Here is an 18,156-nt window from a genome sequence, read left to right on the forward strand (position 1 = left end):
CAGTCACCACACCAGCTAAGCATGAAGAGAGAATAAAGTCGTCGGTCTGCCGGCTTGGACAGCCTAGATATCTGCTTGATGACTCTATAACACAGTTGCATTCCCCTCGGGTGCTCATTCCATGAGAATTAAATGCACGGTACAGTGGCACTCGAGTAGGTCAGCAAGACAGAAAACAAAAAGGATGCGTGCGACAGCGACAGCGACAACGACGAGGTATGTAACCCTGATACATACAAGTGAAACAAAGTATAGTTCATTGGGTGGAAGGATGGAGCGAGCCCATTGAGTTTGCCATTGCCATGGATTCTTCTTCGCCAAGTTAGGCTGGTCAGGTCAGGCCAGGTCAGTTAGATCAAGGCCCGATGGGCGTTGCGGGCCGAGAGACACGTGAAGAGCACACCACAAGTGAACGCACCGGGCTGTGGAGGGGTGATCACATCTCACAACGAAGCGACTTACAACGTAAATAGTGCTGATGAATTGCTTTGGGGTATCATGGTTTGTATGCCCGACAAAGATGAGATCATCTCCTGCTGAAAAGAGAAAAGAGACAGTCTCACCACGTGATGGATGCCTCTTATCTATCTGTCTCATCCGAACCGTTCCCATTCCCATCCGTTCTTCCCAAGAGTCCGCCCGAAATCGACACCAAAATGGATGCGAAGTACTGGTATATACAGTGGTAGACAGTGATAGGACTCCATGACCGATGAGAACAACCTTCCTCTTCCCGACGAAGCGACAAGCAAGCAGAGCAGAACAAACCAACGCAATCTATATTCCTCCCCCGACCCGTCCTCTACCTTAACTCTTGTCATGATCTAACAGCCGTTATACCCTTTCTGCTGCCACATCTTCACACTCTTAACCTTCATCTGCCCATTCTCCTCCCAAGTGGGATACCAGCTATCCTGGGTGTTCCAGAAGTCCCTGCGTGCAGTTGGGGAACCATCAACCCAAGGCTTGCCACTCTTGCCGTCCTCAAACCAACCATTCGTACCACCAACCGCCACATTCAGAATCAGGTAGAAGTCTTGATCGAACGGTGTAGCAACATTGCCGGTCTGAGACCACGGGTCGACGAGGCGAGTACCGTTAGAATCCGAGAGAGGGAAGTCTCCCCGTTCCCAAAGCGGGATATCAAAGTTTGCATACAAGACCTGCAGGAGGCGGGTATCGATGTAGGTGAAGAGGTATTTCTCACTCCACTCCATGCCGAAGGTGTGGAATTTGGAGGCGTAGGTGGTGTGCAGGGCATTTCTCTTGACGTTGGTGCGCCACCAGGCGTCGTTGGCCGGGTTGGGGCCCCAATGCAGAGCCGAGGAGACGATATTGTTTCCTCCCTGTTCATAGGTGTGGTTGTTGCCACGCCCTTCGACAATGTCGATCTCGCCTGATTGGGGCCATTCGCCGTAGACGGAGTCGCGCGGTAACATCCAGACGGCGGGCCAGAGCCAGTCGCCGGACGGCAACTGGGCGGTGACTTCGATGCGGCCGTATTTGATAAAGGCGCCGTTGCGGGTGGAGAGACGGCCGGATTTGACGGGGTTGACGATGGTGCCGTTGGTGGTGTTGGTGGCGACAACGCAATTTTCGAAGAGTTCGGAGGAGCAGATGCCTTCGGCGGTGAGATCAATGATGGTGTCTTGTTCGATAAGGGCTGGGTCTTGGAGGGTGGGTTTGATGACTAGCATGCCGTCTTGCAGGAAGATATTTTCGTCGGTGTTGGTGGTTTGTTCGAATTGGCCGTTGCCAAAGCCACCGACTTCGGCTTCTTTCAGCCAGATGTTTTCATCAAGACCGTTGGAAAAGTCTTCATCGAGGATGGGGCAGTACTCATGGTTGACGACTGTACGGAGGCCGTCATAGATGAGGAAGCCCGAGATGGCGAGGCCGAGGAAGAGTCCGATCAGCGGGATAATGGTGACCCATTTCTCACGAGGGTCTTTGTGAGCTGTCCATGGTTTCTCTACCTCGCCTTTCTTCACTCTTCGGGAGTGGAAGTATCGTTGTGAGAGACCTTGTTGATGAAGCGCAGCTGAAGAGGTTCGTGTTGATTGAGCATTGGAGCCGTAAGGAGAAGCGAATGGATTAGGAACGGGAGCAATATCCTCGATATAATTCTCTGGAGAATGTGCTCGGTTCTGTGGTGTAGAGGTACCGCTGTTTCGTGCTGTTCCTGGGATAGAGTAATTTTGGTGACCTTGGTCCATTTTGCAATGCCTTTGGGCGCCAATTGCCTGCTCTAGAACGAGAACGAGTGGACAATTTCAGGCTTATACGAAGCGAATGTGGATGGAACGAGCGTGGAATGCCAGACAGGCAGGGAGGAAGCTGATGAAAGAAATGGCAATCCCCGAATGAAAGGAATTGATGTCAATAAAGCTACGAACTCAAAAGGAGAAAATTCCACTGGAAAAAAGCACATCCGGACCGGGGAAGCTGCTCATGACAGATCGAGGGTGGTATATTAGATGGCGACTTGCTTCAGCTTTGGCCATTTCACCTGGCGAGCTGGATGAATCTAGTCTAGGCCAGCCCATCTACATTGAAGTCTCAAATATGACAACAAAATGCAGTGCTGCAGGCTCTAGCAGCTTGAATCTGTCACTTCCAGGAACTCTATTGCGTGGGTCTCGGATGCTGTAGTGTTAGGAAGTATACCAGTATCGATCAACAGGCCTGCCTAGTCGCTAGGATTGAATGTAATTTCCACAGGGGGTGGGGGCTTGGATGTTCAACCAGACGAGTGATAACATTGCAGCAGCTAGAGCAAATAGTAAGACAATATCTGTAGGTTTGATAGTCTGGTCCTTTAGTTTGATGCCGAGAACTTAGAAGTCTTTGATCCATGTCTCAACCGTGCCTAGGCGCTGATTGTGTGGCAGTGCCGGTAATTTGCTGATTGGTACCTGTAATGGCCGATACATCGCAAGCCGCTTAGGTTGTGCCGATTGAGCATCCGTTTGTGGTTGTAGGTAATTAATAGTGATACTTACGGCCTCGTCCTTTGGATTGAGATGGGCTGGAAGGTTGCGGTTCTATACCAGCTACCATAGTAGTTATTAGTTTGGTAAGAATTTGGAACGTGTCGCCAATCGCGTCAGCTCCCGTTGTCTTTCTCGCATGCCGGGACGGTGTGCTTGGCCGCTGCCAGTGATCAAGATTCTTTCTCGTGCTTACTTTACCTCGATGGCTTGTACCGTCAGGGTGACACACCTTTCCCAACCGTCAGACCCAAGCAGATGCTAGTAAACTGCTTTCAATGCCACGTAGGCGATGCCTAAAATTATGTGATACTCATCACCTTCGAGAAGGCTTTGGGCATGCATGAAAACTCCTAACCGGCTTTGCAGATGATCAGCGAGGAGAAGGCACAGCACGATTTAGTCGGACAGGATGGTTCTTAGTAATGAACCCATTGGGACTCGTACCGTAGTAGCTGACTCCAAGCTGGCTCAAATCTTGGAAACTCTCGACCAAATAGAGTTTGACAAGTCTTCCTCACCAGCCACCGCTACTCGGTGCCGCTGAGATGTGTGTCCTTTGGGTGACAGATCCTTCTTGATATAGCATAGTGCGTGTGGATGCCAAGCTTCGATTGGAAATGGCTATGGACCAGAGTCCATCCTCTCATAATCTACTGACATGATAGATTTGGCTCAAATGCTGACAGTGTTTTCTATGCATCTTGTTAGGATATGTTATAACTGATTTAATGTTGCTGGTGGATGCATGAAGGCTCAAGAAGGAGAACGTCAAGAGTTTAAACCTGGGTAGAAAGGGATGCACTTTCCGGCGGCACCCAGTGACATACTACTAACTAATTAGTAGTTACTACGTACTAGGTTGCGGCGCTTCGTTTCCTGACCTCAGCAAATCCATCCTTAGCATGATAGCACATGAGATATGATAGCACACAATAACCGAACGCAGCAACAAATTCCAAGATAGTAGCTTTTGCATATAATGCATATCTTCTAAGCGGATGGAGAGAATATGTGTTGTGGACAAACCTCAAGATGGGCTAGCCATGTCACTTTCTCTCGCTCTGGCATTAGCTATACGGTGAAGGATCGCAGATCATTTGCACTCGACTATCTCAAGGGGCGATCGCCTTCTCCTACTGGCCGCCGACGACTTCGCCGTAATCTAAAATGAAAGCTGTCTTCCGTATTCCGCCCGTTGGATCATCGTTGGTCTTCCAAATCTGAACAGGCGGCTTGATATCGTGCCCACGATGGGGCCTTGGACGCACATTTTCGAGGATCAGAACGATCTGCGGAGAATATGTTCCAAAGTGCAGGTTGAGTGGAGTGATGTCTGTCTCTGAGTACCCAGTCCCGGGGATCGGGGAAAAGACGGAAAGTTTGTTGAGAAGATCGATAATCGATAGTGGTCTCTGCAGGCATCTAGTAGGCACCTACTACCACGTACATAGTACGAGTCATCTCATGCAGGGCTTCTGCAGGGTATTCCTCCGATACGTAGTAAGCCCAGCTCAGTATGAGCACTGAGCAGACTAACCTAAGACGTAGTACTGGGATGCCATTATAATGATGAAAACCTCCAGACTCTAAGTTGAATTACATGCCCATCTAATGGAAAGGAATTGAAACTCATAGCATGTGGTGATCCCACGTCGGGGACTCCACGATACCACTACTAAAGAGAGTACGGTGATCATTGGGCCCATTTCCCCCTCTCTACGCCTCTCCCTACCCAAAAACAATGACCAGGTTCTATCATGGTCAATGCTATCTATCAAGTTTTGGACCAATTGATCGCGAACAAGCTGACGCCACGTCGGTGGTCAAGATCGGTTCCGCAGAGACTTTCCCGCAAGATCTCTTCCGATGAAATGTGCAAGAGAGTCAGAGGTCGAACACATCGAATGGGCTCGCCATTTGTGTGGGGTGTACGACAGGTCGTGAAAGGGTGAAAGGGTGGTAATTAATGCATGCACAGTGCCCCAGAGTTTGTCTAGATATCAGCTGTCACACCACCCTAACTCTTTTTCTGCATCAGAAAGAGAGCAGGAAGGCTTTATGGGATATCATGACGTCTCAGAGCAATGGAGCTGACACCAACAACAACGAAAGCTTGGAGCTACCATGCAGATTTGCCATGTCGTGCCATCATGTAGAAAGACTAATCGTGCATGTCTCAGTCGGGCATTTGGGGATGTCAAAGAACCTTGTTTATCTTCCTTTCTTTCGCCAGAGACCGATCAAGTTAGTCTTTGCCACATCATGCTTTGATGTCGCTTGAGCCACCCATATATAGCTGCTACCGCATCACTAGCTCCAGCCAGTGCCGTATTGTCGGTACACCAGTAAATTGGCGAAGATGCTCAGGAACAGAGTTCGGTGGGGCTGATTACAGGGTTCTTACTACGTAGTACTATGTAGTACTATGCAGTAAGCTCTGCCAACCAGTCTAGTCCTTTTTGAGGAGCTTATCATTAAAGCTTCGCCCGAAGCGGTAATCAGGACATGGTTCTTTTTACTATCTCGTGGCGGACATCTGCTCCACTCGACAGGGGACCAACAAATTTGTGATTCGACAAATACGTAGTAACTCTGATATGTCATCGACCCCTTGCTAACTCGCTTCGGTACCATGTCTAGTTAGCTGATCCAGAAAAGCCTTCCGCTAATCTTCCCTGGCCAACGTGGCTGTCATCCAATCTGGTTGGGAATCTATCAGCAGGATGTGGCGATCTGTCACGGAAGCGCTGGGAAGCCATTCAAGCAGGAGCTGCATGACCTTTGCCTGGCCCCTTCAGCTTCAGCCAGTGTATTGGGAGGCCATGTTCTGACGGTAACAGCTACTACGTAGATACCCACCCGAGACGCTAAGTTGCACTCTTCGATACCTTCAGCGCCACTGTTGTGTTTCCCCTTGCGGAACCCAGACCGATTTGTCTGGACCGTCTGCTTGATCCGCCTTCCTTGCCATATCTGTTTCTCTACTTACACTATCTCGTTCATTGCTCAGCTTTCCGCGTTTCGTCGTATGGTTTTATCTTGTCTTCCTCCCAGCAGCTCCACCTTCGTGCGAACTGTTCAGTCTCTCGTTGACGTACCCCTGAAGTCCTCACTCTGTTGTCACTCGCTATTGGAAGGTGCCTAGGTGTTGGATATCGGTCTCTCGCTTGGATTAATTCACCTCGCTGTCGGCTACCCACTCGCTACAGATCATTTGCATACATTCGTTCACTCCATTGAAGTGGTGGAAATCCGTTAGTTGTCGACGCAATTCACCTCTGCCCCGTGTCCTGCTCGCCATAACTCTCAATACTCAGGACAGGCATCATCATGGGTTTGGGAAGTTACTTCAAAGCGAGCAAGCCTGCACCACCTGCAGCTACTGCTTCACCACGACAGTCGTCAACTGTCATGACGGAAAAACCAGGTCCGGCAGAGTTTTCACAACAGTCTAGTATGAACGCTCCACCCAGAGATTCTCGATATGGCTCTTCAAGAGCTTCTCTTGCTCCATCGATACGAAGCAACAAGAGCTCCTTCATCGACGATATCAAACATGAAGTTATGGTCAACTATCTCTACCAGCAACAGTGTTCACATCTCTGGGTCAGCGATAGCAGCGGGGACTGCGAAGGTGTGCTGTTGAGAAAGGCTCGAAATCACTATCTTGCATGCCCACCACAGCTGGCAAACTCGGTTTTGGCCATGGCATGTGCCGAGTTGAACGTTCAGGTAGAGAAAACCGTGCCGATAGCCAGTGATATTGTATCTGACGCTGTCAACAGGTAGCCATGACCGTCAACTCGAGGGTTATCAAGACTTTCATGTCCTGGTCGCCAGACGCGATAGATGTACCGCTCATGAACGGTCTTCGAGTCCAGATCCTTCCCACAATCGATGATATTCCTCGAGCGAGAAAACATCAATTTGCTGCATTCATTGCTTCAGAAGCTCTACTCGTTGTCTGGGACGATGATCCGGCACATTTGTTGGAACGAGCCAAGTCGATTGAGGCTGAACTCATGCAACTTGTTTGGCAAACTGGCGAGCAGACAGAAGAGGAGGACACCAATGAGAAGAAGACTCCTCGTGTGACTGAGTTTGAGGTAGACGAGGAATCTGGCGAGATCATTCCGGAGAAGCGACCGACAAATTTGATGAATACCATCCTCGTGGCCTTCACCTTGGTCATCGTTGTCGTCATGTTGGGTGCTGGTTTTCGTGCGGTGGCCATCGAGACGATCGTTGACAAAAACTACCTTCGAATGGCTTTCGTTCTGCTCACCCCGGTACAGGTCTTCTTCACCTTGGTACGTTGTTCACAATCCTTGCTTTGGCTCCAAGCTGATAGATGCAGTTCTTTGCCCAAGTCATTGTTGGTTGCATTGCCCAATGCATTGGTCCTGTGCGTCAAATGCAGCTCAATTCGAAGTACTACTCCGCCAAATGTTCGCCACGGCTGCAGAACCGCACCCTACCACACATTACTGTGCAGTGCCCTGTCTATAAGGAAGGTCTTGCATCTGTCATTGCTCCCACTGTCAAGTCAATCAAGCAAGCTATCTCCACCTACGAGCTTCAGGGTGGATCGGCCAATATGTTTATCAATGACGACGGTCTGCAACTCCTTGGCGAAGAAGAACGACAAGCCCGTATCGAATTCTATGTTGATCACTCAATTGGATGGACGTCTCGTCCTAAGCATGGTGTCGATGGATTCTTACGTCGCGGTAAATTCAAGAAGGTATGTTGAAGCCGAGGCTTAAGATGCTTCCATCAGATGGCTGATCTTGCTTGAATAGGCATCCAACATGAATTACGGTCTTATGTTGTCTTGCAATGTCGAAGAAAAGCTTGCACGCTATCAACGAGGCGAAGATTGGTCTCAAGCAGATGAAGCTCAAGCTTATGAAACCTGCCTCAAGGAGGTCCTCGAGGAAAATGGACGTGCATGGGCTGATGGCAATATCCGTATCGGTGACTACATCCTTTTGAGTAAGCATCTTATCCTTCCACCCTCCATTGTCACAATTAACATCCTCCAGTCGATTCTGATACTCGTGTTCCCTCCGACTGCCTCCTCGATTCCGTGTCGGAAATGGAGCAATCCCCCAATGTTGGTATCATGCAATTTTCCTCTGGCGTTATGCAGGTGGTGAACAATTACTTCGAAAACGGCATCACCTTCTTCACCAATCTGATCTACACAGCCATCAAATATACAGTCGCCAACGGCGACGTCGCCCCTTTCGTCGGCCACAATGCCATCCTTCGCTGGGCCGCCATCCAACAAGTGTCGTACACTGACGAAGACGGCTACGAGAAGTTCTGGTCCGAATCTCACGTCTCCGAGGACTTCGACATGTCACTTCGTCTCCAATGCGATGGATACATTATCCGCCTCGCTTCCTGGGCCGGGGAAGGCTTCAAAGAAGGTGTCTCCCTAACCGTGTACGACGAATTAGCACGCTGGGAAAAATACGCCTACGGCTGCAACGAGCTCCTCTTCCACCCAATGCGCAAATGGATCTACAAGGGCCCCTTCACCCCTCTATTCCGCCGCTTCCTCTTCTCCAACATCCGCTTCACCTCCAAAATCACCATCATCTCGTACATTGGCACCTATTACGCCATCGGCGCCGCCTGGATCATGACCACGGCCAACTACTTCGCCATCGGCTGGTTCAACGGCTACCTAGACAAATACTACATCGACAGCTGGAAGGTGTGGTTCAGCATCGTCATCGTCTTCAACGGGCTCGGCAACATCGCGCTTGCGGTGATGCGGTACCGCATCGGAGAAAAATCCTTCTTCGGCTCGCTCCTGGAAAACATCAAATGGATCCTCATGCTCGCCATCTTCCTCGGCGGGCTCTCCCTTCACGTCTCCCAGGCCCTGCTGTCTCACATGTTCGAGATCGACATGACGTGGGGCGCCACCAGCAAAGAGGCCGAGTTCTCCAACTTCTTCATCGAGGTGCCCAAGGTGGTCAAGAAATTCAAGTACTCGATCGGCTTCGCGCTGTTCGGCATCGCCGGCATGATCGTCCTGGCCACGGGCAGCTACATCCCCTATTCGTGGCGCATCAAGGATTTCGTCGCCATCCTCCCCATGGCCACGGTGACGGGCAGCCATCTGTTGTTGCCGATCGTGCTGAATCCGGCGTTGATGACTTTCTCGTGGTAGTCGCCACTCGAGATCGTTGCCTCTTGTTTTCTCTTCGTACATTCTCTCCATGCAAAACCTTTACATATAGAGCATTGATTGGTCGGCGTCTTAGCGATATAGATCGGAAGGAGGTGTTTGTCATTCTTTGGCTTTGTCATTGGTGTTTTTTTCCTTGTGTCAATCGGCAAGGCACACGTATACAAGGAGGCAGGACAGCCGACCTGCGCTCGACCTTCTCTAAGTGTTGGATATATATTTTCTAATGCTGCGTCTGTTGACGAATGAGATAATGGATCAGAGTTCATTGTTTTCTCTGACGATTAGAGGGCCTAGACACCAGTGATTCAAAGCTCACACGGGAGGTTAACATAATAGAAATCAAAGACCCAGATCTCTCTTTCCTCAAGCATTCATGATCGAGTGAGGTTTCATGCCTTCAAGTCGGTACTGATGTTCATGAGGTGTCACTGTCAACCCAAGGTAACATGAATCCTCGCTCACCATCCGACGCACAGCCATAATCTACAAGTGCAAGTATTCTATTTACACCATCTCCATATACCTCCTGACCTCCCAATCCGTGACCGCCTCCTCCCAAAGCCGAACTTCATGCTCCCTTGTGCCACCAAAATGCTCCACAAAGTCATCGCCAAAAGCCTCCCTGGCCACGCTTCCCTTCCGCATCATCCTCTCCGTCGCCGCGCCCCCAGGTTCTTCGCCAGCCGCTCCCCGTGATCACTCGCACCACCTACATCCTCGCCTTTCCCCAGCGGTGGGACGGGGATCTCGAGTTTCTTCTGGACGCCGCGCCAGCCAAGGCCGACGATGGCCGCGAGCACGAGGAAGGGGTTGGCGTCTGCGCCCGCGACGCGGATCTCGAAGCGGGTGGCTTTGGGTGAGGCGATGGGTGGGGCGATCAGTCTGACCGAGGCGGCGCGGTGTTCGAGGCCCCAGGAGACGGTGACGGGGGCCCAGAAGTTCTCGACGAGGCGTTTGTATGAATTGATGGTTGGAGCGACGATGGGCATGACGTCCGCGAGCCCTGAGAGGATGCCGGCAAGGAAGTGGCGGCCAAGGTCGGAAACGTAGGCGAGATCTGCGTACGGCGGGTTGGGGTCCTCGTCGCCGCGGTAGAACATGTTTTGGCCGGATTTGTCCACGATGGACACGTGCATGTGGCCGCTGTTTCCAGGGAGGCCACGTTGCGGCTTGGCCATGAAGCAGGGTGTTATGCCATGTCGGCTGCTGACGCTCGTGACTACGTATTTGAAGAGTCCGGCTCGGTCGGCCATGTCTCTGATCTCGCCGTATTCAAGGGCTGCTTCAAAGACGCCCGGTCCGGACTCGGTGTGCCAGCCTTCAATGTTGGTGGAGAAGCGTTCGCAAGCGGTGAAGACGTCGTAGTACCAGGCTTGGTTGTGGACCGGGCGGGTGAGGGAGTAGCCGGTCATGCCTTCGGTCAAATGGGGAAGAGTATGCGGTGAGTTCTTTTGGATGAAGGAAGCTGTGCTGGAAGAATTGAGCGTCGTCTTGTTGGGATAATCATCTGGCGGAGCACGAAATTGGTAGAACTCATATTCAGCTGCATGGAGTAAGTCTTGGAGCTGGCACTCGATCATCTGCCCATTGGCCTCTTGATGGCTGCGACATACCTCCAGCCATCGCTCCGTAACCTTGCTTCTCCACGCTCTCCATCATCCTAGCAAGCAGTCCCCGTGAGCATGCGCTCAGCCTGTCATCAGTGTCTGGATCGTAGAAGCTGACGAGGAAGAACGGCACATTATCTTCCCATGGTATTCTTCTGAAACTTGAGAGGTCGATCTTGGCCACAATGTCTCGGTATCCATTCTCGCTGTTACTGATCTTCAGCTCTCGGAAGTAGGTGAGGTCGTCCATGTCCCAGCCAAAGACGACGCTGCAGAAGCCGAAGCCATCCTTTGCGACCGAGAGGAACTTCTTCTTGGAGATGAGCTTCCCTCTTAGGCGACCGTCAATGTCAACCCCCGCAAGCTTGACCTTGGTATCCGCCTCCAGGACTTTGGCGATGCTATCGAGGGTCAAGGGCGAGTCTGGAGGCGCTGCCGCAGGTTGATCCACAAAGATCGACATTTTGTAATTCTCTTCAGGGACGAAGGTGGTACTTCGAACGGATCTTCTCCTCGAGTCTACATCGCGAAAGAAGAGTATCCAAGATCAATCGGCTTTATATAGCCCGCATTCGCCTTGAAGCGTTCGTTGTTTGGAAGGTGGGAGGCGGTTTTGCGCCGCGGCTGGGGAAGGCAGATGGGAAGCCAGTGCCTATCTTGTGCATAGGACATTGTCGTCATGGTTACACCCATAGTTACAGCTAACTAGTTAGCGTGTACGTGTCCCAGCGAGCTTAATCTCAGTGCGTTTGGTATAACCTTTACAGATGATCTCCCTGGCAATAATAAGAGTGTAATGCTCTAAAGGATCAAAGACTTCCGCAGCTGTGAGGAGCAACTTGGTGACCTCCAATCTCTCTTTGCCCTTTGGCTACATTCGAGACAATTGACTGCTCGTGCTCGATGAAAAGCTCATACGCTACCTGCACTGTAGCACAGCAGAGCTTGCTCCATTTGACCGTAAGTCGCTCTCTACAGGCGTCTCCATCACAATTCTCTCCAATCTTTCATCATACAAGCACACCAACAAGGAGCAAACTCCCAATTATTGTGCGCAAAAGCCACGGGTCGTCTTTCAACATTAGGGTGATCAAGCCGACGTACGGTAAACATCCTCGGACTATCCCCATGACTTCCTCCTGATACACAAACGGCTGGCCTTCTGGGTAAAGCACAGTATCATCAGATTCGTTTTTGTCGCCCTTACTCAATATCAGCTGCCTGCGCGGTATCAGCTTCCCCTCGCAGTTTTTCAATCCATTGCAATTGACCGTTTTGCACTACCATCATTGTTCAAGCCTAAATGATACATCTTGATCGCTCGGTGAACCTTCGGCAATGGCTTTTCCGGAAACCACCACTGGGATGGTCCCCCACATGGACAGACTCCTCATGGTTCCAAAGAAAGATCAAGTCCCCACGGTGAAATGCTGGTGCCATCGACACTGAAGTGACTACCAACACTGGGTGGGAGGACTTGGTCAGAACACACAACCGCTTCCATAGCATGAGGACGATAGAGTTGGCAAATATGATCGACCTGATGCTTGACAGCGCTCGGCGTTGGTGATCAAGGTGCTGCATAGTCGATTTACGCTCTTCGCGAATTCCACATGTGACCATGTTATGAGAAGCGACCACAAAAAGTTATCGACCGGGACCAGAAAACTAGAAGGTAGATTGCTACGCTGGGTCATTCTTTCTGATGGCAGCGACATGGTCTGCAATCGCCAAATTTCCAATGTCCATTTATCTTGTTTTTTTGCTCGGATCCTGTTGGGATCATCAATGCACAGCTCAATGCAGTTCACAGCGTCAGATGGCATGCCCAAAGAAGTAAGATCCGCATCAGGCGTAGAGAAGACTGATGCGGCAACCATCCTCTCTACAACAACAACAGCACTGGCACAGGTATACACGCATTCACGGCTGGTTCCTTGGTGAGTCCATGCTGTATGAGAAGGAGTTGTTTTACAGGTTGTGGGTTAAGTACGGGGGATTATCATTGGATTGGCGCCACAGTCACTATCAAAAAAACTTTGGACGTGAAACCAATCTCCAAGTAGTAATATGACCAAGCTACCATAAACAAAAATCTACATGGAATTTTTAATACAGAAACACTTACTGTCAAAATGCCACCAGAGCTTGCTCTGTTATGTTTTCAGCATATGTTTGAGAGGTCAGTGACTATATGCTTAAGCGCCCACATCTTAAGAGATTAGTTACTCTTTACTAACGATATCTCTTACAAAAATTAGATACCATCCTCTTAAGAAATCCTTTTGCGGCACCCTTATGACACCCTTTCTGGGGCACCATGTTGGGTTGAAGACCTCATCATGCGGCACTCTTTTACGACACTTCTCCGGGTTATATATACTAGGGAAATATCAATACAAGCTGTCAAGCAGACTAAATGGTCCTGTGTAGTGCCATGGCGTTTCATGATTTTGGCGTAACGCCAATCCAACAGGTAGTCTGCTGTCAGCAAGGCCGAGGGTGAGGGCGGGAAAGACGTGGAGGGCTTGGATGTACGGAGCGGGAGCTCTTGGCATGGCTTCTTCCAACAGGTTGCCCAGGAAGGCCAGGCTTCAGGTATCGTTGCCTCTCACATCATATCCAACCCCCAAGGTACCTTTTGCTGCGACAGCTCCGCTTATTATCAGCAAACAATAACTCAGAATTTGATCAGATTATTTCCGATTCCATTAATATCGATATTCAGAAGAGGCGAAATCTGTAAGCCAGAAAAGGAACTCTGGGTCCACGGACTTGGGATCTGGTGTATTCCTGGCATAGGCGGCGACGATCTCTGATACCTCACCTTGGCCAATAGCACGATGGATTGATAACCCAGCTTCAAGTCTCGGGCGGAATAATCCCAAGTGAGCACTGCTACGTGAGTGATGCGGGTACGGTCCTTCATTTTCTAATCAGCACCAACGACGGAGACTTGCCATCAATGCTACATGACTTCATGCAGCATCGAAATTGCGACCGCGTGTCCAAACAGACTGGATCAAAGGTATAAATAAGAAGATGCTGTACCACCAGGATCTGTCTGTCATCATCATCAAACAGCATCACTTCGCCTTACGAAACCAATAAGTGTATGGCTCTTACCGCCTCCTTGTGAGTCGCAGAGAAAAGCAGACCAAGGTACGTTCATATTAGCATAAACCATGTTCTCTTCGGTGTTGACAGTCGCAGGTCTGTGCCATTCAGCAGTTGACTCATTGCGGCCATGCTTGCGAGGGGTAGTCGGTATCTGCGCTGGGGTAGGGATTCGGATTGCCTGTGTAACCGTACGCGAGGGGTTGTGCTCGTTGGGTAGGTTGGACTAATTTTGGACGTCTGTGACCTAGTGGAGACTGAAGTCTAAAAAATTTTGGGTACAAAGTCAAGATTGAGAAGATTATATAGCATGACTACATCAGGCCTGGCATAGAGGGGGTACCGTCATCTCATGAGTATTTTGATACTAATTGTTTGCCCACTCTACTCCGTTTCAGAGCCATTCATGTAGCAATCGTAATGCATTCCTCCTAAGGCTAGATGTGTCGCCTTCATCTACGCTAAAATTGCAGTGCATGTGATCGTTATTCCCGTACCGATCATTCGCTGAATCGGACCCTTCTGATTCGCTATTAGCTGACACGTAATAGGCTAGTCCAATTCGTAAAAAATTGAACTTCGCAGAAGAGGTCTAATCGCGGAATGCAAATGCAAGCATAAAAAACATTCACTGATTCACAATATAAATTGTTAAATTGCACTACTACCATTCATTGTACAAACTCATAGATCAGGGATTCTACTTCTTATGCAAAGGCCTATTTTGCTATCCCCTGTGTCACTGAATAACCCTATTCGACTCAGTCGTCCTAGCCCGGCCCTCATTGAGGCAGAATACTCGTTTCGGGGCCTTTCATGATTTCCTCGGCAGGAGTGATTGCTTGGCAAATGTCGTAGGTTGTTGCCGATAGAGCCAGCCCTCGACTCGACCTTTGTAGGGCAGTGCCACAAACGAAGAAGGTATGAGATAATGGTCAAACAAAAATGTTCAGTAAGCGTCATAAACTCTATCTTCCGGTGATATTGTACTGGTCCCAAGTAAGCACGCAGTCTATGGTACTGCCATTCTGGCACCATCCAGAAGAAGAAGCCAAAGACCCTGGCAAAGCAGATCATTCTCCTTACAATTTCTATATCGAAAAATCTAGCAACTTGCACGTGGCCATGTTTCTCACGCACTCGTTCCACTTGGGCCAGCACCACCATCTCGGCCGCTCCAGATGCAAAGTTTTGCGCAGAAAAAGCCAATGTCCTCTGTCGGGGTACTATGCTCTTCCGCTTGCCAATCAGCCACGGCGTGGCAGATGCCCGAAACGAAGAACGCTCAGAAGGCAGTGAACAGCTTCTCCGCTCGGGAGCCAGGCTGCAGCCGAGAGCTCCACGAGTAATCAGCCGTCCGGAGGCGACACATGATGGTGCGGTCAAGCGATGCCAGAATTTGGTCCAGAGGCGGCGGATGCTGTAGGCTTGCAAGGGACTCCCGAAGAGCGGGTGCCATTCGTCGGGATTGTCAACTTGTAATATCCTGATAAAGCAGACCGAGCGCAGTATGTTGTAGGTGTCAAGTATCAGATGTGCGATCCAGATCCAATATATGGCGATGAATGTTCGGATTTGAGTTTCACGAAAGGTGATAGGAGCTGTAGGAACTCCTAGGAGCATACGCCGGATGTACGTCTCACGCGCTGGTGCAGGCAGTCTTTGACGCCGCTTTCAGTGTCTGTTGCATCGCGGGTCATATGATATGCTACCACTCTTTATTGTCAACTTCATACTCTTAAAAAGCATCCTCCCTTTCCCACCTTTCCCTTTAAGGGGCTCCTGGTTTCCCGATCGTCAGAAGCCGCTCCCTTCAATGCACTGTGCTCGCATCTTGTCAACGGCGTCGCTAATAGTCATGGAGTATATCTCAATTATAAAGACGCGATAATCTCTACTTTTGTGATTCGCTCCGCTGATCGCCATGACAACTAAATGATGCCGATAGTGTACCGGTCTACGCCGTCAAAATCCTCATAATTCTCCGCTGGAACGGACCTGCACCCCAGTGCATTGACGAAAGCTGGAGAACTGGAGGCTAGGATTTCAAATGTTCCAATGCGGGAAAATTCCCCTTCTCTACCACTGGGCATCAAGTCAAGACCCATGATAACCTCTCCGACTAGTTCTGGGTCGGACGCCCCTCGAACTCTTGTCCTCAAAACTGGAAGGAAGAAGTGGTCCTCCCAGACCTTTAGATCGTCTGGTGGATCCCTGATGTGAGTTCTCCATATCGTGCTATCGGGGTTTCTAGTGTCGTCCAAGCTTGACTTCAGGTAGGCAACCCTCGGTTCGGTCTCTGAGCTGTCTGAATGAACCCTTGGTACGATGAACGCACCATAACATTCCCCACCTTCATCACTATCTTCAATCCAGGAAGTGAACTCCTCGAACTGGCCGCGTAGTGCGCTTTTGGGTTTGTAAAGGGGGGCGTACATCATGTGCTTTTAACAATTTGCCCTTCAACTTGATGCTCCCGCCTCTGACCGCGCCCATCTGCTCATCGTCGGAAATCACATACGCATCAAGGACATCTATTGGCCACATTTCCCACTTTCTTCTTATAGGGTACGTAATAGGTCCATCATTGACACCGGCCCAAGACCATGACGGTGCCCGATACATCTGGGTCCGTTGCCGCCCGTGGAGACCGCCGAACAGGCGCAGGTGTGCCTCTCCTCGCCAGAGCAGATTTGCTGGGAGCATTTCCTTCCACAGTCCGGCGAGGTAGGTACAGGGATTGAGATGTCTTGCCGAACAAAATTTCCGTGCCACTCCCGCTATTGCAAGAAGTTTGTCTGAGGGATAAGAAAGTGTACCATGAGTGTATTGAAATACTATGTCCTCCCAAAGATGCTCAGAGCTCACCTCAACGCTGTTGATAATTCGTCTGTCGGTGTCTTCACGAAGCTCCTGGCTATCATCCAATAGCGCCTGTTTTAACAGTCGATCATTGCCCTCGCGACTAGCAAATTTGCTGTCTGAGATCTGACCCGGCATATTCTCTGCCGTCCGTTCTTCTGCGCATTCCCAAAGCAGCAATCCTCGAGCGAAATGGATCGTTCGCGGAGCTAGTAGCGCTTCTTGAAAAGTCCACGCTCTCTCCTTCCATGGTGACGCCTGAACGTATTGTTGCCATGGAGTCGCGTTATAACAAATATAACGTTTGCTTGAAATCTCCGGCCCAGACAGATCGAGTAGGCAGGTGGGCCTCGAATGGAGGCTTTTCTCGCGATCAAAAATACCTTCTTCATCACTCTTTGACGCCGTGGCAGTGACATTCAGATAGGCTTCGCCATAGACTCGGGACATCAAATAAGCTTCCTTTGTCCAATCTGCTTTCGAGTCCTGAACAATGCACAATAAGTCGACCCATAGGTATGAGATATCAAGAAGAGCCATGAGTATAGCAGCGTCTTGAAACGTTTTCGGCAGATCTGGGAGTGGTATATCCTCCCTGAATTGTGACAGAAGCGACTGTTCTAGAACCAAATGCTTGGATTTACCCCAACAGTGGCTAAGAGTCGCATAATGAAGGTCGGGCAAGTGAGCCAGGTCTTCCTGTAGCCTTAGACGAATCGCGATGTCTTCGCCCCTAGTAATCCGTCTGACTTCGAGGAGTCTTCTTGGCCGGAAATCTGACGATTTAAGGTCGCCATTCGTACATCTTCTCCTATGCTCGTGTGCACATCTACCCATCCACGTCTTGATAGTCTTCAAACTTTGAGAAAGCAAACGATCGTCCGGCCCTCCTTCTCGCATAATTTTGAGATCAGAAGATTGGACCGCTGCACAAAATAATAAGTCGATCCGTCAAAACAACAGAGATATTACTTATTACCAGGCTCCAACCGGAACGAGATTTAATACCACACTGGAGATGTCGCCACATTGATCTGTCCTCTACACATTAGTTCCCCTTTCATGTCTTGATATTCAACCATCCACAAGTCGACCTCTAAACCGTAGTCTTTGCCTGAGCCTATCTGTTCCAGGTTCCGCCCGGGTATGTTGTCGAGCAGAAGCTGACAGAGCGAGCATTGGTCTCCTGTGCCGAACATTTTGAGATGGTCCGGCGAGTAGCCCAAAGTCGGCGGGGCGAAGAGACTGGTCGTAGCTGCTGTCAAAGAGATGTCTATGGCTGGCGGAACGAAAACACTGGTCGGGGTCTTTGGATAAGGGTGCCCCTTTCTGAGGCTGGAAGTAAGATCCTGACAAAGCCAGCAGAGAC

General features: G+C 50.1%; 4 protein-coding genes across 4 annotated transcripts; 1 reads left to right on the plus strand and 3 right to left on the minus strand.

The window, feature by feature from the left end:
• Positions 1-824: 824 nt before the first annotated feature.
• Positions 825-2,216, minus strand: EPUS_03328 (uncharacterized protein; the record flags this gene model as incomplete). The annotated part of the gene is made up of 1 exon (XM_007805151.1): positions 825-2,216. One exon carries the CDS (start codon positions 2,214-2,216, stop codon positions 825-827), a length of 1,392 nt encoding a protein of 463 aa, XP_007803342.1.
• Positions 2,217-6,323: 4,107 nt separating this feature from the next.
• Positions 6,324-9,180, plus strand: EPUS_03329 (uncharacterized protein; the record flags this gene model as incomplete). The annotated part of the gene is made up of 5 exons (XM_007805152.1): positions 6,324-6,725; positions 6,779-7,303; positions 7,351-7,737; positions 7,796-7,988; positions 8,039-9,180. The coding sequence occupies 5 exons, from the start codon at positions 6,324-6,326 to the stop codon at positions 9,178-9,180; spliced, it is 2,649 nt and encodes an 882-aa protein (XP_007803343.1).
• A 665-nt stretch (positions 9,181-9,845) lies between these two features.
• On the minus strand, positions 9,846-11,271 carry EPUS_03330 (uncharacterized protein; the record flags this gene model as incomplete). Its single annotated transcript, XM_007805153.1, has 2 exons — positions 9,846-10,744; positions 10,815-11,271. The coding sequence occupies 2 exons, from the start codon at positions 11,269-11,271 to the stop codon at positions 9,846-9,848; spliced, it is 1,356 nt and encodes a 451-aa protein (XP_007803344.1).
• Positions 11,272-13,884: 2,613 nt separating this feature from the next.
• Positions 13,885-17,327, minus strand: EPUS_03331 (uncharacterized protein; the record flags this gene model as incomplete). Its single annotated transcript, XM_007805154.1, has 4 exons — positions 13,885-14,151; positions 15,012-15,585; positions 15,879-16,318; positions 16,362-17,327. 4 exons carry the CDS (start codon positions 17,325-17,327, stop codon positions 13,885-13,887), a joined length of 2,247 nt encoding a protein of 748 aa, XP_007803345.1.
• Between the last annotated feature and the right edge of the window lie 829 nt (positions 17,328-18,156).

This window comes from Endocarpon pusillum (assembly GCF_000464535.1).
Source record: "Endocarpon pusillum Z07020 unplaced genomic scaffold scaffold4044, whole genome shotgun sequence".
Taxonomy (NCBI): Eukaryota; Fungi; Ascomycota; class Eurotiomycetes; order Verrucariales; family Verrucariaceae; genus Endocarpon; species Endocarpon pusillum.